Here is a 22,563-nt window from a genome sequence, read left to right as displayed (position 1 = left end):
CTCTCTTTCTTTCTCCCCCCCCCCCCCTCTCTCTCCCTCTCTCGCCCCCCCCCCCATATATATTAGCGGTATGTCTATATGTGGGTCAGGTCAGGCGGGTAGAGGCAGAACCTGTATGTGCGGTGTCACCTTTAATGCGTCACATTCAGAGACAAGCTAACGCTTCCATTATGGCTCATCAGTTTCCTGTTGCCTGCCGTAAACCCAATCTCACACCAGGCCAAATGGCCATTTAGAGACGATGTTTATGTGTTCAGTCAGTAACAGCTGCTGCTTGACAGCTTATCTCAAAAGTTTTGCCTGCTCTCACCCTTATAAACCACAAATTTAAACTTCCAGGAGTTTCTCTTACCAAATTACACCCCAAAATAAAATAAGAATAAATTCAATTTAATAAATATTTTCATGACAGATATAATATATATATATAATTGTATTTATTTTAAATATGCATAATACATTGCAAGTAATATATCACTTTTTGCATCATAGTGGGAATCTGGACACAGTGATTATTAATCCGCATATATTTAAGTAAATTGAATTACATTTTTGCATGATTATATTATTAATAAATAAATAATATTCATATAATACAATATTCATATTTATTTTAATGTTATTTAATAATTTAGTTTTATTACTGTATATCAAATAGAATAGATTACATAATATACTTTTATTACACCTTTTTTATAATTACTTATTTGAGGTGTATGAAAAGGTATCATGCATTAAAAATGTGAATTTGCTCAGACCGTCTGTAAAGTAAATGGGAAAAACTGTTAGAATACAATGGTCATCTGGGATGGGTTATTCTTCATGAGATTCATCCACAGTTGCTGAGATATTATGTGTGATTGTGCAGACATTATTCTCATCTCATTCTTCTCTCTGCAGTAATGGACGTCACAGACATCATCACGGGCAAGATGGACGACGAGGACAAGCAGCACTTCATTCCCTTCCAGCCGTAAGTATGACTTCATGACCTCAACACAACAGCCTTCATGATGGTTATGACGAAAAGGACAGTTTTGACCTTCAGTCAGGTGCATCAGACACTTGTAGTTTGTTAGGTATTGTGTAGTCATGCATATGAATGTCTGTTTTTTCTGATTTCTGCTGTATCAGCTCAATAATCAGTGTATTTATTCATTAAAGACAACAGCACACAAACTCACTCTTACTCTGTAGGGGATGCACATGTGCCTCACAGTCACTCCCTCGTTCATTCTGTCACTCAGTAAGACTACACTTCAGTCTTTCTGTGCTTTGCCGCTCTCACAGCCCAGCCGGGTCACTCAGAGAGGAGTCCAGGGGTTTGCTGGAAATTGTGGGGTGTTTAAGATGCGAGTTCTCGCTTCAGGGAGGTTTTTACTTTGTAGCAGCTTATTTGTGACTTTAGATTAGCTCTGGTCCAAAACCTAGGGTACTGTCTTGCTGTCTGCTGCTGTCTGCTGCTGCCTACATAGGTAGCTACATTTTAAGACAACATCCTCAACTCAAGTAGAACCTTGTGACTGATTTGAATGCTTCTTATGGGCAGCAACAAATAGCAAGTCAATAGTAGTAATAGTAGTAGTAGTAATAATAATAATAATAATAATAATAATTATTATTATTATTATTTATAAATTAAACAGTATATATTATTATTAAAAATAGATTTCTATTACAGTTTGTACATATATATATATATATATATATATATATATATATATATATATATATATAATATAAAATATTTTAATAAGAATTTTTTCTTCTAGTTGAATTATTTGATCAACAATAATATAGAAATGGTTAAATAATAATAATAAAATATATATTTTTTTACATTATAATATGCAAACGTAAATATCTAAATAATAAATGATGATAAAAATTAAAAATGGTGTATATATATATATATATTACTTAAAAATTACATTAAATGTGTATGTTCTATATAATAATACTAATATAAAAAGTTTTTATATATTTTATAGGTGCAAATATATTTTAATATTAATATTATGCAATAATATTAAATGGGCCAGACAACTATAATAAATTAATATTTTAAAACATTTTTTATATTATAAGTAAAAACATTTTCATATAATTAGGGCTGGGATAAACGATTATTTTTTTAAACGATTAATCTAGCGATTATTTTTTCAATGCATCGATTAATCTAACGATTAATTTTTTCAGACCGATTCGATTTCGATTATCTCCCCATTAATTGACTACTAACAATTTATACATGTTGATTTACATATCTGAATGAAAAAAAACATGAATTCCTTAACATTGCAATATATATTTATTGCTCTTAAAATTACAAAATAAAAGACTGACTAAGAATGCATTACTTTGCACTTGTATAGAGATAGCATTCAATAAAACTTTGAAACCTTGAAAACACATAGCTTACTGAAACAAGCTTACTGAACACATAGGGCCTAGCTTACTGAAAAAAAGTTCTTCTTTCAGATGAAAATAACAACAACTTGATGTCTATCATTCAATAAAAAAGGTCACCCAAAATACTTGTTTAGAGCAATTGAAAGAATACAGTAACCAATGTAAACTTTAGGGCTTTAAGCTAATACAGAGAGAGAGAGCAAGAAGCGCTCGTGTTGTTTGAAGACTGTGAGTGCGCGCGCACAGCTCGGGGCGTCGACGTATTCCCGACGAATCGATGCGCATATTTTATGTCGACGTTGTCCCAGCCCTACTTATAATACAATAATCATCTAATATTTGTTATTTCATTGTACTATATCAAATGTAAGTACAAATGTATTTTTAAACTACATTTTATTTATAATCCATACATTTGACCCTGTCCATCATCAATTATGTACTAGAAGTACTTAGCTTTATTATAATTACTATTGTAATTAGGCATCATTCATCTGTAGTGCGCCTTTTTCTGTCTTTGTTATTAAGGCAGCTCACTAGGTTTTGTGTCTTTTATAGAGGCAGTGGCTTCATCTGTGTTTGGGTGAGATGAGGGTCATTTCTGAAATTACAGCATCTCTCTGTGTCTCTCCTGTCACCCATCCCGCATCACTGTTTGCTAACAAAATGGCTTTTGTCCCTGTCATGGTATCTGTATCACTGTTTGGTGTCTTCCCTCTCACTTTCTTCATTCTTCTGTCTTTTCCTTCTGCTCATGTCCACTCTTATCTGGCTCTCTGTGGCTACTACTCTTCTCTCTTTCTCTTCCTTCTCTCTCTCTCTCTCTCTCTCTCTCCTCTCCGTTGGCGTGTTGCCTGTCGCGTGTGAACTCCAGGCTAGCGTTGGATGACGCCATTCGCCACAGGCAGCTGAACATCTCCCGTTTTTCACCCAGGGTGGCGGGCGAGAACGACTTCCTCCAGACCGTCATCAACAAGGTCATCGCCGCCAAAGAGGTCAATCACAAAGGTCAAGGTAAAGGTCACAGGGTTAAACACCTTTCATCTCCAAAGCTGCTTTGAGAGTCACTTAACCAAAAGAAAAACCCTATTATCATGTATATTATGCTGTTTCATAAAGGTCTCCGCACCAACCCGTCAAAATAAAAGTTTGGTTCAGCGTCTAGAAATTGCAACAAATATATGACTATTGTTCAGTAGAATGTTCTTCTTGTAGTAATTATAAAATAGCTCAAAGATTTTTTCAAGGAATATTGCGTTAAGTTTTCTTTTCATGCTTTTATTTTAACCAATTTGTTTGTCAAAAATAAACTTAATTGAATAGTTTAAAGATCAATTCAATTTATTTGATTAGACATGCTTTTTAAATTATTGATATGCAATTAAACCATTAAAATGTAATCCAAATAAATGAAAACTGAAAATGCAAAATAAAATGGAATGTTGAAAAAAAGTACAACCGATTTCATAGGGCTCAAAAATAATTTCGGTTAAATTTTTATCATTGTTATTAAATTGTATAAGTTTCATGAGTTCAGTAAACTAGACACAACACTACTACATTTTTAAATAACTAAATCAGAATCATTGGGCCCTATTATTTAAATAAATTATTAAATTGTTAAAGTTTCATGAATTCAATTTATTCGACGTTTTTCATTATCAAAATTTAATTAGACAATTAAAACATGCAACACAGAATTTGGGGAAAAAAAAAATCAAAGCTGATTTCACAGGGCCCTAAAAATGTAACTTAATAAATTGTTGTGGTATTATTGTATGTGTCATTTCAATTAATTAGACATGCTTTTTTAATTAATTTTTTTATAAAAATAAAATAAAAAACTATTTGGGAAATATAAAATTTCCAGAGGGTTTCTCTAATGGCGAGTCTTAACCTAGAGTAAAAATGAAATCTGTAAGGTGAAGAAATGTTCCTGATTTGAGTTATTTGGCTTGAGTTAATGATCTGCAGCTTCGTTTTGTAGCCTAGTTAAAGTGTGGGAAGTTAAAAATACAGGAAGATAAAACTGATGTGAGGAGATGGAGAGCCACACTGTCCCAGATACGATCAAACGGAGTTCCTGCCAAGAGACTTTCACAATTTAAAGGGGCCTGAATCTTACAAATGACAGAGTTAATGAACAAAATTAGTTCAAGTTGAATTGGGTTTAACAAGCATGAGAATTGGTTCATGCCGAGGAGAATGGGAAGCGAACATGTCTGGTTGCACTGCTGTCAGATCACATCACAATCCATCACCACAGACATAATCCATCTTTCCTGTGATTCCTAGCATTAGAAAACCTGCTATCACCAGTTCAATATAACCTGAGACCAGTCAGATATGACCAGGTCCTTCTCGTTTATGAACAAGGTTAATCAGGAACAGTGAAGGTTGAAATGGCAATTAAACACATATCAGCCTCAGATTTCTCTTTATTTATTCATTTTAAAATGGCACAGCTTAAATTAATACAATAAACACGATCATAATGTATACTTAACATTTATTAATTATTCGTTTATTTGTTTGATTGTCCTTTTTTGTCCTTGCTGTTTTTATTATTATGGAAATAACTTGATATACACTTAATGTAAAATATGTATTTTTATGCCATCAAAGCAAGCATAACTCAAATTCAGCACAACAAATCACGATGTAAACTTTATTTATTTTACCTTTTATTATACAAATTTAATATACACTTAATGTAAATATTAATATTAAAAATATGAATTATAAAAATTTGCATAAAATAAGCATCACTTAAATTAAGCACAACAAATACATTCATGATGTCTACTTCAAGTTTTTATTCTGATTTCAATAGGATTTATTTTGCATTACAACAATGAGAACTTGGAGATAATATAGAAAATGTATATATAATATAAAAATGCTAAAACAACATTTATGTATTTACGGATTTTGGGGTGAAATTGCTCTTGAGTGTTTTGTAAGTTCATCTGCAGACACATTTTTCTTCATTTGTTTTGAACTGCTCATGTTATTGGCTCAGATTGCTCAATTGAATCTTAAGTGTATTAGTATGAAATATTCACAGCACGATTCATCTGTAAACTTTGAATAACACAGTCGTTCTGCTTCCTGCGGGTATTTTCTCAGCAATTAAATTAATCCGGTGTTCTTAATTATTTTTTGTAGATCACTAATAATGAGATATTAAAATGAGCTAAGTTCCTGTGAGCTGTAAAGCACAAATAGGAAGTGTGTGTGTGTTTAACTGCAGTCTGTTCCTCCGGTCCTCAGGTTTGTGGGTTACACTGAAGTTGCTTCCAGGTGATATTCATCAGATCCGTAAAGATTTCCCTCACCTGGTGGACCGCTCCACTGCTGTCGCTCGCAAAATGGGCTTCCCAGAAATCATCATGCCAGGTATGCATCATCAAACTGAATGTATTTACAATAAAAACAGGATTTTATTGCTCCTCTTTGAATTATAGTTAACATACAACAGTGACAATGAAAAGTTCAACCAGACCATTCATGAAAACTACACTGCAGTAATGAGGAACTCATCATGAATGACATTAAAATACGACTTTCCACATTCACATATCAACATCCTCTCTGTTACATCCTGATATTCATTTCACATGCAGAAATAATCAAATCACAACATTTAGATTTAAAACTCTTAAAGGTACAGCAGCTATTTTTTTTCTCCACGTATAATCAACCCTCTAAATACTGATTGTGAACTATGGATGTGCAAGCAGCACTCGCCTGAGCTGTTTTTGTGTGTTTTCCTAATTAAAAGCTAAGGTCTGTACTGCAAACAGTCTATTTTTAGCTCTAGATCACACATGGAGACCTTGTGCATGTTTTTGTAGGTGATGTTCGGAATGACATTTACGTGACGCTGGTTCAGGGGGATTTCGATAAAGGAAGTAAGACGACACCTAAAAACGTAGAGGTCACCATGTCTGTACATGATGAAGATGGAAAGAAACTGGAGGTAATCTATAGTGTGACACACATTTGAATGAATGATCCAGATTTTTTTCTGTATAAATGTATATGGCTATATTAAATTAGCAATGTAGGGGTTGTTAAAGTAGTTTTTTTATTTTTAAGAGAAGCCTCTCCAGGGACCTGAGATGCAAATTATCTTATGCTGTACTCTCTATGTATAAAGCATATTATTTATGTTTTTCTGGGGGGGCTATAATTATTTCTACTTTTTTTTTTTTTTTTTTGTACTGTCCCCTTGTAAATAAACCAATACAAATATATTAATAAAAAAAAATCAAAGGCTGTAGTTTAAATAAGTTACTGTATATTCATGCAGCACATTTTATTATTATGATTGTCAAATATTATTTTTTACAGTAAATTTGTAATAAGCAACAATATTATTATATATAATTAAATGCATTACAGTAATAATGGTAATAATTATAACAATAAGAAAATGATCATTTAAATTTTCTAAATCATCAAGGAAATATTTTATGTGTAAGGGATTCGGTTGCCAACATTTTTGGGAGCTGCTCGTGCTTTTTTTTTTAATAATTTTTTTTTTTAACCTTTTTATTGAAAAAAAGCAAAAATAATTAATACATAATTTAATAAAAGACACAAGACAAGTAGTTGCCCGTCAGAAGGAAGATTTAGACACAGCTCTAAATATATAAATATAATAATTGAAGCTGCCTTGATGTATTCACTTTTTAAGTAACATAATAAATACTAATATCCATTATATCAGTCATTATATTATTAGCAAGTTGACATGTATTTTTTTTGTTGCTTTTTTGGTTTACTCCCCACCTTCAAACCCTTCTTTGTGCTTTTGTTTTTTACTGCCCACCTAATCTTTCTTTCTCTCATTTATTCACTCACTCAGTCCTGTTCCTGTAGGGTAGCTGGTCACTTATTGCTCATAATTGGTGGCTGTCAGCTGTAGCATGCATGTGTGTTCGTCAGGGTTTGACAGACCAGCTGTGTGTTGAATGCATGACCCTCACTTTGTGCAATGAAAAGAAAGAAATAAAAAATACAATAAAGCATGCCAGTTTCTCCTCACAGCATATGGGCACCTTATGGTTTCCAGCAGGTAGAACAGAGTTTGTCATTTAATATTTCATATCTCGTATCTTGTCATCTTAATTAGTTTCTGAATTTAGCATGGAGTCAGATTACATGAATCTGTGCAACAGATTGTGTTTGACTGGTCAGTATGAGGGTGCAATGACAAAATGATCAATATTGTAGCCTCAGGCTCTTCTAATGTTTTAATAGTATTTTTTATATGTTTTTATTTTTGCCATCTAGAATGTGATATTTCCAGGAGCTGGTGATGAAGGTATTCTGGAGTACAAATCAGTAATTTACTACCAGGTCAAACAGCCTCGCTGGTTTGAAACCATCAAGGTGAGCAACACTTACACACTGTCAGATGTAATGTCTACTACATTAAGCAAAGAGTCAAGCAAGTAGAGGCATAATACTCAGGACAAATATATTCTGGGAAAGTTTAGCGGTGCAATTTCTTCCAAAGTCCATATTTTACTTCGGACACTATAAACATTTTTAGGTGTCTGAAGACCACACATTTTAATTTTTGTTTTGTTTTATGCTAATATTGGTTTTTTTTAAAAATGAGCTTTAGTGGGGTATTTTTGGCATTAAAATACCATATATTAACATTAAACAATAATCAAGCCTCAAAGGGGGAAAATGAATGATTTGACCCTTTTAAATATTTAAAGTCTTAAAAGAGGGTTACACGGTTGAAACTGTTTAAACAGTTTAAATAAGAATAAAGTTCAGTGTAAAGGTCACAAGGATTGCACCCTTTGGATCCATATTCATGTCTTTATTAATATTCAAGACCTTTAAGGTGTTTGCTAGTCTTAGTTTATTTCTAGGCTAATTTCATCTTTTTTGCGATATGCTGTGTTGCAGGTTGCGATCCCGATTGAAGACGTCAACAGGAGTCACCTGCGGTTCACCTTCAAGCACCGATCGTCTCAGGACTGTGAGTTGAGCACACCTTCACACAGGAGAGCACTTTCAGCGCCGGTCTGGAAACTCTCTCTAGTAAACCTGAAGTGTCGTTGAGGTCACAGCATGTGTGAAGAAAAGCACATTTCACTGGTGCCGTTGTGCTTCACACCTCTTAAATAATATCAAGCGTTCTTTATCTTGGTATCTCAGTGGGTTATCAAAATATCTTTCGACTATGATAGTCATTTGCATCTGAATGAGTTTGCAGTGATTGGATAGACTGTCAAGTGTGCATTAGTGCTGCTTGGTTTTACTGTTGCCCATACATGGGGTTACTTATTTAAAGACATGCTTTGATACACAGCTCACCGCTTACCATTTGTGCTACAGACATGGAATTAGACCTCAAATCATCCTAGCAACTGCTCAGAATTCCCTAGCAATGAACAGGAAACATTATTAACACATTACTAACTGCATAGCAGCACCCTGACAACCACCCCGAATGCCAAAACAAACATCTTATTAGTTTTTTATTTTTAATTTGTTAATTTTAGCTTATTTCTTTATTTAGTATCTTATTTAATTTTATTTCATTGCATCTTTAATGTTAATATTGTGATTAAATACCATTATTTTAACATTAAAACCCAAACAAAACTCCAAGGAAATAATGCGTAGTTTGTAAATTAAATTAAATATTTTTTTTATAAAAATAATATTATTCTATTTGTTTTTTCTCAGTTTGTTTTTATTTGTTTATTTTTTTTTTAAATAAACAATACTAATTATTTTAGTTATCTGAAAACCAATATTCATAATATTTTATTTTATGCTTGTTTCATAAATTGTTTTACACATTTTTGTACATTTATTTATTAAAAAAAATTCTAACCAATACTAAATATTTTAGCAATCTGAACATTTGAATTGGTGAATATTCTGCTCTTGGAAGACTAGTATTACACAATACACGCAGTGGTTTATTTAACCCTTTATACTGGCAGTATACACTCATCCAAGACTTGTTTAATGTGAAACATTCCTGTGCCCAAGCGACCACCCACAATTCCCTGCACACTGTAATATTTTGAATACCTTAAGTAACCTCATGAAATGGCATGACAGCCACCCAAAATACGTTAGCATTGTGATGAGTTTACCATGAGGAAACACCAGTTATACATTTTGAATAACTGGAGTTTATTTTGCAGTTCTGAAGTTGTTTACTAGCTGATTCAGTTTCTGAATCACATTGGCGTGTTTGTGAAGCCTGAGAGGTTGTTTATGGGCCAAGAGGCGTCTGGCGTTCGGCTGCGGTCATCACACTTGTTCAACTTTATCCTGGCAGTCGCGCTGCTCCATCTGCCCACCACATGGTCTCGTTGTCAGGCTCTGGTTGCCAGGCACTGGGTGGAGGATGTAAAACAAATCAGTTAGCACAAGCAGACAAGGGGAAATAAACATCTCATCAGGTGATCTGAGAAGAAACGTTATGACAGTATGAAAGTTTCACACGCCGGCTGCTGATCTCAGCACAGTTGTTGTCTATAAAGTGCTGAAATGTCACTTTTTTTAAACAAGCTGTCATTTTGAAGTGTGTTTCTGTGGCAGATCTGGACTCGGCTAGTGTGTTCAACAAAAGAGTTAGCCCACAGTTCGATACATAGCTCTTGGTTTGGAGCAGGTTACGTTCAGTTGCTGTAGCTACTTACATAGCCTGAAAGTTACCTTCATCTTTGGAACCGGATGCTGAGTTTATCCACTTACTTACCCTTAAACACACCCGGGTTTGTCACACAACCTGCTTTCTGGAAAACCCCCAGATCGCAAAAGGAAGTTATTTCAGTAAGTTAGCTAGTTTGTGTTTGGTAAGATTTTTTTCTTTTTTTTTTTTAAGAAATTAATTGTTTCATTAAGCAAGGACTCATTCGATTGGTAGAAAGAGGTATTAAAGGAATATATCATATCACAAAATATTTAAAATCCAAATAAATGCTGTTCTTTTATACACTCTATTCTGTTTCTGTTGAAAAGACCCCGAACTTTTAGCACATTTGAAGTTGTTTGCCTATTTAATGCGGTTCTCCACGTAAATGTGAACGAGAGAAGGAAGTAAATGTAAAACTTACAGATCTCTATGGTCACCTGACCCTCATGTCCAGTCTTAGTTCAGTTCAGATTCAAAACAGTTTTTGGTTATTATATAGGCATGACTCTCTTTTCAATGCATTATAGAACAAAAGAACATTATAAAGAGGTCAACTATTAAAAATTATGAATTCTAAATATGCAATGTTCTTTCTCTACAGGCAAGGATAAATCAGAGAAGAACTTTGCTCTGTCATTTGTGAAGCTGATGAGGTACGACGGCACGACGCTGAGGGACGGAGAACATGATCTCATCGTCTATAAGGTGAAACCAACACAATTGCCAGTAATCTCGAAACACACACACACACACACACACACACACACACACACATATATGTGAGTTGTGTACTGATGCTGCTTGTCCTCATTTGTCCCATTTAACCTCTGACCCCACATCACAGTGTAATAATTATGCAATTAAGCTTTGTTCATGTATTCAGTCTTTCTTATCTGCATATGAAAGAGCTTCATTAATGCAGAACGTTGCCTGGTCAAGTCCTTTCTGAGCAATTCAAATTAATCTTTATACAAATCATCGCTTCATAACTGATCTGATGTTGGTTTTACTGCTTGTGCAAAACTGTCTATAAAAGTCAAATCAAATGTATTTAAAAATGCAACATTAAAGAAAATTCGAATATAAACAAGCATTAAGAATGTGTTTACTGATTGACGGCTGTCAGTCACTGAATGCATTCTTCGGTCTCATGCAAACAGGTGTTGTTCTCACGATGTGTGTTTCTCTATTTGTAGGCCGAAGCCAAGAAACTGGAGGACTCCAGCATGTACCTGAGCTTGGCCTCCACCAAACCTGAGATGGAGGAAAGAAATCCGTCGTCCGGGAAGAACGCACAGAATCTCGGCAGCTTCTCCATCAGTAAAGACTCGTTTCAGATCTTGACGCTTGTTTGCTCCACCAAACTCACGCAGAACGGTGAGACACGTCCAATTCCATCATGTCCTCTTGTTTCTCTGTCCTTCTGTCAGTAAAAGTGACCACAAAAAGAATCATTGTCATTGTTTGCAACCAGTTTACTGCGGCGTAATGTGGGGTATTTCAGACTCAATCTATATTTTTAACTTTATCCAAAAATGTATCACATTTTAAAATGTAGTTTTTATGATTTAGTTGAAAAGTAAGAGCTTGCTGATGTCAACCAGTGTTATTTTAGTATCACTGAGATGCTATTATAATTTGAATCAGGTTTTGTTTTTATACATCCTGTTTTCATATTAATTTGTTTTTATCAAACAGTTATTCATCAAGTTAACATAAATGATAAACTAGCTGCAATAAAATGTAACTTTTTCTATTGGATTTAAAAAAACAAAACAATTTAACATTTATTTTAGTTCAAGTAACAATTAGAAATTTTTAAGGTTTTAGTTTTAGCAAACTAGCATTTTTAAAAGATTTTAGTTTAGGTAGTTTTTACATTTTTATAAAGATTTTCAATTTGAACAACAAGCATAAGGATTGTTCAACCAGGAACGTCTAGTATTTCTTTATTTTTTTATGTCTAGTGTAGTTTTCATCGCTTAGTTATTTCAGATGGCAAATATATATATATATATATATATATATATATATATATATATATATATAAACAGTATTTTCATTGGGAATAACAATCTTCAGGGTTAAACAAAAAGAAATGTGTAGTAAGCAAGTGAATGGTCTGTTTTGATTGATGCCATCTGTTAGTTTAGTGTGAGATGTTGTGTGCAGATCATTACAGTCGGATCACATACTGGATGCAGTGAAGTCCACCGCAGTCCTGACGCAATCTCTCCTTTACACCCTCCTCTCCTCTTTAAGCATGTGTGTGTTGCTCTATGAATCTCACAGAAACTGCTTACCCATCAGCCTTTGGGCAGGCGTTAGTATGTACGGCCTGCGGTCGTAGATCTGAGGAGAGGGTTTCAAATGCTAAAGTCAGAGATGTATATCACAGGGAGAAAGTGCAGTCATCCAAGCGTAGGACAATGAAAATATATGATAACAAATAAAAGACAGAAATGAACCAGTGTTTCGTTTTCCACAGCGCCATTGCAAACAGCATCGCATCGGAGTTGTGATTTTTAGATGACAGTCAATAGACAACACTGTTTTAAATTACGTTGTCTTCTAGTGTCAAATGATTCATTTGAGCCATTTTTAATGAATCTTTGAAAAAGACTCACAAGTTTGAATCAGTTGGAAGAATGGATACTGAATTAACATCAGACTCGTTCTGATACGTTCATATGACAATGTGTATTTGGGAGCATCCTGATACAACAACATTAGCATGAGTTTGGGGGCGGGGCTACATGTTTATCCAACCAATGACAGACAGAGGGAGAGTCAGGAAACTTGAAATCAGTTATTAGTTTATTAGTTATTGCATGTTCTCCAGCTCACACACTGGCGAGTTAAATCTAAGAATTTATTAGCAAATGTCTAATACCCCCCTAGTATTGGTAGGTTTAGGATACAGTGTGGGGGAGGGGTTAGGATTAAGCAATCAGGAAGTGACTTCAGTGAGGGGGATCGAAATTGGGCAAAACACCAGAAATGAAGATGGAGATGCATGAAGTCACATCAGAGAGCGTGCTGGCCTTGCCACCGCAATGATGAAGACAAAATAGCTTTGGTTAGTGGTCGGCATTTGTGCTTTAGACCAGAGGAGGTCTGAGGACGAGACGGACCACTGAAAAATGAACAAGAGAACGTGCAGAGGTCATTACGAATGCTTTTTGATGTCCTGTGTACGACTGGAACTGCCCCCATTTTACAGCACAGATATCATTGAGATACTGTTATAGTTTTTAGTAAAGTTAAAAATCTAGTTTTATTTCTAGTTTGAATTCGTTTTTGTTTTTAGATTTATAATGTTCACTTGTTCATTTTAATTTTTGACTTTGGTGAAAGGTTTATTTTGTTTGTGCGATTTTATGTACATCTGTGTAGTTTTTAATTTGTTTCAGTTTTAGTGTTGTTGTAGTTTAGGTTTATTATGTTTAGTGTTATTTAGTACAAATGAAACCAAATGCAAATTAGAAATTCTTTGAAAACTAGCTAAAATAAAATGTTTCATTTAAAAATGTATAAAAATAATAATAATAATAATTCACGTAACAGTTTAGTTTTAGTTAATTATAATAACTCTGAAATACACTCAGGGATGCAAACTCATCATGAATGAAACATTTTGACAAAGATGAGCCTAAAATTTGATAATCAATTTGCCTTTTTAATATTAAAATATATTTACAGTTTGTGAAAATTAGAACATTACGTATAGAAAATATTTAAAATATATGTGACCCTGGAGCACAAAGCCAGTCTTAAGTCTCTGTGGTATATTTTTAGCAATAGCCAAAAAAAACATTGTATGGGTCAAAATTATCGTTTTTTTCTGTTATGCCAAAAATCATTAGGATATTAAATAAAGATCATGTTCCATGAATATATTTTGTAAATGTCCTACTTTAAATATATCAAAACCTATTTTAAATTGGTACAAATTTCAAAGGCAATTTTCTCTTTTTATTTTTTTTTGCACCCTCAGATTCCAGAATTTCAAATAGTTGTGTATCTGCAAAATATTGTCATCCTAATACACCACACAGCAATGGAAAGCTTATTTATTCAGCTTTCAGATGATGTGTAAATCTCAATTTTGAAAAATTTATACTTAAGACTGCTATTGTGGTCCAAGGTCACAGATTTATCTTATATTCTCTTCAGGGTTATTATTATAGTTGACTAAAACAAAAACTGTAAAAAAGAATAAACTGAAATAAAATGTAAAAACACTATATATAATAAAAGTAATGCAAATATCAAAATTACTAAAACTTTTACAAAAAAAATCTAAACAAAAAAAACTGACCTAGGAAATGTGTCGGGTTTCCATTTCAGAAATCTGGTCACATTTTTCACACCTGACTTGCAACAAGTCCCATTCCCAGACTCTAATAAGTGGTGAGAAATAAGTGCGATATCACTCTACTTCACAACAGTTGCTGATCTTTGATGTAAATCAGCTTGTGCTTCAGAGACACTCCAACCTGGAGCTTGTAAACACTTCATTGCTGTCAGAATGCCAAGATGTTTTCTACTCTAATCTCAAAGTGCGATCTGAGCGGTTGAAAGTCTGTTTATCCCCGCCGGACGACAGCATAATTCCCCTCACATCGCGTGTTATGAGGTCGGTCGTGCTTGTGAATCGATTACAGAGGTGACCTGCGTTACTAGAAGCGTGTTTCAGACGCTGCTTTAATGAAGACCTTTGTCAAAAATCAGTGTTTGGCAGGTAGCAGACGCAGTAATGAGGTCGCTGAGGATTCCTCAGATCAAGGCATTAGCATATAAACACAGGTTTTTATTGTTGTGTAGGCTGTTTTTGTCCCTTGTGAGACCTTGTCCATCAATGCCAGTGTGTTTTCTGTCTCAAAAGTGAAATAGAGGCTCTTTATCGCACAGAAAATTAGCATATTGAGCTGTGGATTCCCGCTGTTCCTCTACACCAACTATTTCTGGTATCTGTGTCAGAAACGCAGGTGGAAATCGATGTGACATGCAGGAGTGCTGTTTGTGACTCAGGTTTTGTTTAGATATTTTATTTTTGCATCCCGTTTTTGTGAAGCACATTTCCTGGATGATCAAGCGCTTCTCGACCAATAGGACCGAGAGATGAGGGGTTTTTAATAAAGAATGACAGCGCCGCTCTCCTCACTCGTGGCCTGACGGCTCTTTCTGTCTCTCTGACGTGGTTTTTATTAAACCCACAGGCTTGGCTCGTAAGTGTCGGGATCTTTAACTCTGAATCGTCTCTCCCACACAGGCACACTTCCTGCTGATGTGATACGATGATATGAAATCACAGCCTACGCTCTTCTTCTGCTCACATTCTCTGCCTTAGTTATGTATTATGCAGCTCTCTGGAATACTTGATTCTGATTGGTCAGTCGTGGCATTTTATTTTTTGTTTCATTTGTTTAACCACATAATTGATCAGGAAGCAGTAAGTGTCAGGGTCCTGATCACGTTTTGGGGTTTGTTTTGCGAGTACGACCGGTCGACTGTACATTTTGTCTTGGCCAAATAACATTAAATCAGTTCAGTGTATGGTTTCTTTTTGATTCGTTTAAATAATTTAGAAAATGTTAATAGATTTACATAAAGGTTATGTATTTCCATTGATTATTCAAATCTACAATAATCACAACACAATCTACAAATAATGTTAGATATAAATATTGTGTATGCAATGATGTATGTATGTATATAAATGTATGAAAAGCTATTATTATTATTATTATTATTATTATTATATATTTATATAATATATATTATTACTATATATTTATACTTATCATTAAAATTTATGCAATGTATAATTGTTCAAATTTTATATATATATATATATATATATATATATATATATATATATATATATATATATATATATATATATATATATATATATATATATATATATATATATATATATATATATATATATATATATATATATATATATTAGTGCTGTCAACGTTAACGCGTTAACGCATGCGATTAATTTTTGTCTGGTTTAACGTGTCAAAATATTTAACGCAATTAACGCAGCATCCGTATTTTCTGCCATCCGTTGGCTAGCTTTACATTATATGATCACGCTCTTATTCATTTAAATGCTTTTAAACATTTCAAGCGCGGCAAGACAAAAGAGAATGCGTTGTCTGTGAATGCCCTTATGTGACACATACACACGTACACACACGTACACACACACACACACACACACACAGACACACACACACACACGCACACAATGCATAGACAGGGCACCAGAATCCAGTTCTCTTAAGCGCTTGAACTAACAATAAACATACCAAAGTGCCAGTTTTGTCGATTATCCTCATAAGAGCAATCTTAAATGATTTATATAAAGTCTAAAATGAACAAAAAGAGTTGTGAGAGAATGAGGCGAGATCCATAGACAGTATATAAACGGTTTAGATCCGCGTGTCTGTCTGCTCTTAAAGGGACAGCAGCCAATAAAGCTTCCTGTCAGTAAAGTTAAAGAACAAAGGGAACAGAGAAAATGACTCGCTGCTCTTGACTAAATAACTTTTGTAGCTTTAATAAGGATTAACTATTTAATTTATAGTTTATGCAGTGCAGACTGCATATAACTTTGATAACTTTATTAAATTTCTGTATATTTCCTAACTGTTAAGACAGGAAGGGCAGGAGTAAACATGACATTTATTATGGGTTTATGTTAGCATTGTTTTAAGTTTACTTAAATTAAAAACTGTTATATTTTTGAAGCCTAATAATAAATGTAAAAAAAATCAGTAGCTGTATTAATATCAGTAATACTGGCCTTCATTCATAAAACGATGTCATTTAAACAAGTATTTAAATTTAACTGTGAAATTATTACACTAAAAAATATATTAAAAATGTACAAAAACATTTCTTTTTTTATTGCGATTAATTGCGATTAATCACAGAAAAATGTGTGATTAATCTAGTTAAAGTTTTTAATCGATTGACAGCACTAATATATATATATATATATGGCCCTTCGAGAAACTCTTCACTCACCAGGTTACGTCATTTCACTTTGGTTTGTTTCCAGGTGATTGTTGGAAACCTTGTTTCAGGTTAAAAAGTCAGCCGCTCATGTTGTCATGAGTAAGGGTGGCCATATGCGCCGTTCATACGGGACACGTCCCAGCCAGGATCTTAATAATGCCTAAAATATCCAGGTTTTGGCTATTTGCACTGTGCAGGTTGATCGTTGTGTAACATTCATGAGAGCTATAAAGAGCAGAGCAGACGGCTCCTTATGCTTTCGAATCTCTTTCACGTGTTTGTTCGTTCGTTTGACTTGAAGCATTGTGGCGCACTTTGGTTTTTTGGGGATTTGTGCGCAGCAAAGCTTCAAGTCAGTTGAACGAACAAACACGTGCGCATATTTTCATCGCTTTGATAGTTTCTCTAGATCTCACCTTCTCACACGCAGCCCACGATTGGTCGATTGTGTACAATACCTGCATGTTATTGGTCAAACTATTCTGGATGTTTTAGGCAATATTAAAATCCTGGTCGGGACGTGTCCTGTATGAATGGCCACCCTACCGTGACTATCACAATGGGAGCCGCTCAGGCGGTGATGTGAGTCCTAGAGGGAACTCTCCGTATCCTCCAGTCCTCAAGAGTGTTTTCCAGAGTTCCTCCATTTGACAGTCTGATTCATCAAATCGTTTAAAGAGTGTTTGTTGCCTCATGAATTATTGTGGTTGAATCTGATTGAACACTGATTGATAAAGTGCTTAATAGCTTCATATTTGTGCAGATTTTCATTTTCTTCTATTATATCAACTGCAGTGAAATCCATTCCTCTCATGGCTTAAGGTTTGAGCAGTCAGACTGAGAGCTCCTGTTACTCCTATGTCTCTGTATAATGAATGTTTCATGCGCAGGATGGAGAGGTGAATGTGTTAATGTGGTTTCCTCTGCTCTCCTGTAGTTGATCTCCTGGGGCTGCTGAAGTGGAGATCCAACACCAGTTTGCTCCAACAGAACCTCCGTCACCTGATGAAAGTGGAGGGAGGTGAGGTGGTCAAGGTACGTGTGAATCTTCTGACGGACAGAAACACAAACTTGCAGTTTTCCTCTGTTACCTCCGTTTGGATTCATGCAGGCGTTCATGCTGCTAATGTGAATGTTTGAAGTTGGTGTGAAGACTTGCGCTTCGATTTACGATATGTAATTGTGAATGAACTCTCTGATGCACTTCAAAAGCTTTTTGCTTATTAGGTTTTTTTGGAAGGCAACAGCAAAACATCCCAAGATATTTTTTAGAAATTGCATTTCTGTAAGTGCTGCAGTATGGTGAATGGTTAAGGCCTCTGAAATTATAGAAATTTTCAAAATATGCTTAACTCTAAATAAGCGTTGCAATTTAAACGTTCAGAAATTTTTTTAATTGTGTTCTCCTAGATTGAAATAAAATAAAATAAAAGTTGTTGAACGATTTGAACAAATAACTCACATTGACTGTTTTTATTTAATTTTTTTTGTCGTTAATAGGATAGAAAGTGTCAAGAATAAGTCTGTTATCACTTTAAATGATCTCACTCACTAAATCGGTGAACTCAAGTCATTACTTTCATCATATCTAACTCAAAATAAGCTTACTAAGGTTTGAAAATAAAATGTTCAGGAAATGTTTCAATTGTTTTGCAGGCCTGGAAGTCAGATTATTGTAAATACAATTCATTGAATGAACCAATGAACTGGTTGTGCATATAACCAATTTGCTGGTTGTTCTTGTAATTAAAACTACACATTGAGAATTTAGTGATTTTCGTTGTAGTAATTTCTGTAATGAGGAAGTGGAATTGGAACCACATTCATTGAACGTCTAGTGATTTCTGTCTGTTGTAGAGTGTTATATTCACATGGCTAATATAATGTGGCATATGGTTTAAAAGCCCTTCTGAGATAAGGCCGATGTGTTTGAATGGCAGTTTGCTCCTGAAGGCGGTGTGTCTCATGCAGTGATTTCTCTGGCCGTGTTTGAAGGCAAACACACTCGAGCTGTCAGCTTTGAGAGAGAAAGATAGAGGCAGAGACATGTGTGCTGTAAATGTCCCCTCACCTCTCTCTTTAACAGATTCTGTAGCCTCTCTGTCATGTCTCTGCCACATAAATATAAAACAGCCAAGCAGAACCTTATGGCAGGTGTGTTTCAGATAGCTGCTGAAGACCTTCACCGCTTTACCTCTTAGTGTATGTGGCAAAGGTCTGGCAAATGTTTCAAGTTGACATCCATCCACCCACCCACCCATACATCTATCCATCCATCCACCCACCCACCCACCTATCCACCCATTCACCCACCCATCCACCCATTCACCCACCCATCCACCCATTCACCCACCCATCCACCCATTCATCCATCCATCCATCCACCCATCATCCACCCACCCATCCATCCATCCATCCACCCATCATCCACCCACCCATCCACCCATTCATCCATCCACCCATCCATCAGCCCATCCATCCACCCAACCAACCACCCATCCATCCACCCAAACACCCATCCATCCACCCTTCCATCTATTTTTTATACAACATTTAAAATAACGTGTAAAATAAATAAGAAAATATCTAAAATAAATGTTAACTTTTAAAATATTTCCAAATAATTTACAATAATTCATTGGAGGAACCCTGATGCAAAGTCATTGTTTGTTCAAATTATTAGACTGGATTTGTTGTAATAAATACTGTAATCAGTATGTGGAATTGGATCGGTGATCTTTTTACAGTATGTGTAAAAAGTAGATTTAATTTGGGACAAGGCACCATCACAGATATACTGCAATTTTCCTCAACCACACGAATACTATTGAAATCTGAGTTGTGTTTAAGCTTGAAAGTAGTCTCTGGGTGGCCTGAAGGAAGATGTTAATTCAAACAGCTGTTAATATGCAGAACACACACTCACAGGACGACCTACAATTACAGTCGTGGCCAAAAGTTTTGAGAATTACATAAATTTCAAAAAGTTTGCTGCAAAACTGCTTTTAGATCTTTGTTTCAGTTGTTTCTGTGATGTACTGAAATATAATTACAAGCACTTAATACGTTTCAAAGGCTTTTATCGACAATTACATGACATTTATGCAAAGAGTCAGTATTTGCAGTGTTGGCCCTTCTTTTTCAGGACCTCTGCAATTCGACTGGGCATGCTCTCAATCAACTTCTGGGCCAAATCCTGACTGATAGCAACCCATTCTTTCATAATCACTTCTTGGAGTTTGTCAGAATTAGTGGGTTTTTGTTTGTCCACTCGCCTCTTGAGGATTGACCACAAGTTCTCAATGGGATTAAGATCTGGGGAGTTTCCAGGCCACGGACCCAAAATTTAAACATTCTGGTCCCCGAGCCACTTAGTTATCACTTTTGCCTTATGGCACGGTGCTCCATCGTGCTGGAAAATGCATTGTTCTTCACCAAACTGTTGTTGGATTGTTGGAAGAAGTTGCTGTTGGAGGGTGTTTTGGTACCATTCTTTATTCATGGCTGTGTTTTTGGGCAGAATTGTGAGTGAGCCCACTCCCTTGGATGAGAAGCAACCCCACACATGAATGGTGTCAGGATGCTTTACTGTTGGCATGACACAGGACTGATGGTAGCGCTCACCTTTTCTTCTCTGGACAAGCCTTTTTCCAGATGCCCCAAACAATCGGAAAGGGGCTTCATCTTAGCTGCCCTTCTTGACACCAGGCCATCTTCCAAAAGTCTTGGCCTCACTGTGCGTGCAGATGCGCTCACACCTTCCTGCTGCCATTCCTGAGCAAGCTCTCTGATCCCGCAGCTGAATCCTCTTTAGGAGACGATCCTGACGCTTGCTGGACTTTCTTGGACGCCCTGAAGCCTTCTTTACAAGAATTGAACCTCTTTCCTTGAATTTCTTGATGATCCTATAAATTGTTGATTTAGGTGCAATCTTAGTAGCCACAATATCCTTGCCTGTGCAGCCATTTTTATGCAACGCAATGATGGCTGCACACGTTTCTTTGCAGGTCACCATGGTTAACAATGGAAGAACAATGATTTCAAGCATCACCCTCCTTTTAACATGTCAAGTCTGCCATTCTAACCCAATCAGCCTGACATAATGATCTCCAGCCTTGTGCTCGTCAACATTCTCACCTGAGTTAACAAGACGATTACTGAAATGATCTCAGCAGGTCCTTTAATGACAGCAATGAAATGCAGTGGAAAGGTTTTTTTGGGATTAAGTTAATTTTCATGGCAAAGAAGGACTATGCAATTCATCTGATCACTCTTCATAACATTCTGGAGTATATGCAAATTGCTTTTATAAAAACTTAAACAGCAACTTTTCCAATTTCCAATATTTATGTAATTCTCAAAACTTTTGGCCACGACTGTACAGTATGTGTGTTTCTCTCTCTCACTCACACAGACACACACACACACACACACACACACACACACACACACACACACACACACACACACACACACGTGCTTCTTTTGGCCAGACACAGAGTGAATGATTCAGCGCTCACCACCCAGAGCGATAGACACACAGACTTCTCTTAATGTTTCCTGCAGGCGTCCCACTCAACATGATTATCTACTTTCCTCACGCTGTGTACTAAAACACCTTCCTGCACTGCCAAGTTTGGAATTGGATTTCAGCGGACGACGCAGGTGTGCTGCATAAAAGCTGTGAATGTCGTAATAATGCCGCAGAATGGCTTTTGTGTTCCTGATAGGGGTTTCTTCAGGAATCTGCCCAGATCACGCTCTTCACTATAAACACACTGGAGAAAACATCTGTGGAGTGATTCAAGGGCACCGCAACTTTGAAAAGAACTGGCAACTTTTACTCCCGGTTTATTTGTTATCTGGCATCTGGAGGATGAAACCTTCTTTCAGAACACCTGAGGAGGAACTTGACATGACTTTGAGACACATTTAATAAAACTATATAAATAATACTTAAAATAATATAGAAAACAAACAAAATGCATATATACTTAAAATGTTGAAAGAACGAAACATAAATAATAAATTGTTTTTTTAAATTACTGTTTTATACTGTATACCGTTTTATTTTTTAAAACGATAAATAAATACATATTTTAAATGTGTAAATATTTATTTATTCATTAAATATTTGTTTCTATAATTAGTGATGCATTTGTTATGCAATACAAATGAAATGACTTGTCGTTCTTTTCACCACTGAATCATTTAGTTTTATTTTAGCTGATTTGTCTGAATTGAATGTGAGAAGCAAAGCCATGAAATAATATAGGAATACTTGACAACATTTTTAAATTCCAATGTCCTCAAACGTTCATGCAAGAATGAACATAACAAAGTTCACATTGTACAGTGTGACTCACGAACAAATGATTCAAATGAATCAAGACTCTCCCACTCGGAGTTGATGCAGTTTTAAATAT

The 22,563-nt window shown here is 35.2% G+C and overlaps 1 protein-coding gene across 3 annotated transcripts in view; it reads left to right on the top strand.

Annotated features, from left to right (window-relative positions):
• The window catches only part of LOC132121715 (dedicator of cytokinesis protein 1-like), a 216,444-nt gene that overhangs the window by 40,162 nt on the left and 153,719 nt on the right, over window positions 1-22,563 (top strand). For 2 of the 3 annotated variants that reach the window (XM_059531437.1, XM_059531436.1), the window contains exons 11-19: window positions 901-973; window positions 3,287-3,426; window positions 5,686-5,811; window positions 6,270-6,394; window positions 7,714-7,812; window positions 8,347-8,419; window positions 10,701-10,804; window positions 11,296-11,476; window positions 18,075-18,172. In XM_059531437.1, coding sequence (XP_059387420.1) covers window positions 901-973; window positions 3,287-3,426; window positions 5,686-5,811; window positions 6,270-6,394; window positions 7,714-7,812; window positions 8,347-8,419; window positions 10,701-10,804; window positions 11,296-11,476; window positions 18,075-18,172 — 1,019 coding nt within the window. The remainder of the gene's footprint in view (window positions 1-900; window positions 974-3,286; window positions 3,427-5,685; window positions 5,812-6,269; window positions 6,395-7,713; window positions 7,813-8,346; window positions 8,420-10,700; window positions 10,805-11,295; window positions 11,477-18,074; window positions 18,173-22,563) is intronic. The other variant, XM_059531438.1, reaches the window with a different exon arrangement.

This window comes from Carassius carassius, chromosome 39 (assembly GCF_963082965.1).
Source record: "Carassius carassius chromosome 39, fCarCar2.1, whole genome shotgun sequence".
In the NCBI taxonomy this organism is placed as follows: domain Eukaryota; kingdom Metazoa; phylum Chordata; class Actinopteri; order Cypriniformes; family Cyprinidae; genus Carassius; species Carassius carassius.
Note: the sequence above shows the minus strand (reverse complement) of the source record. Positions and strands in the feature narration are given on the sequence as shown.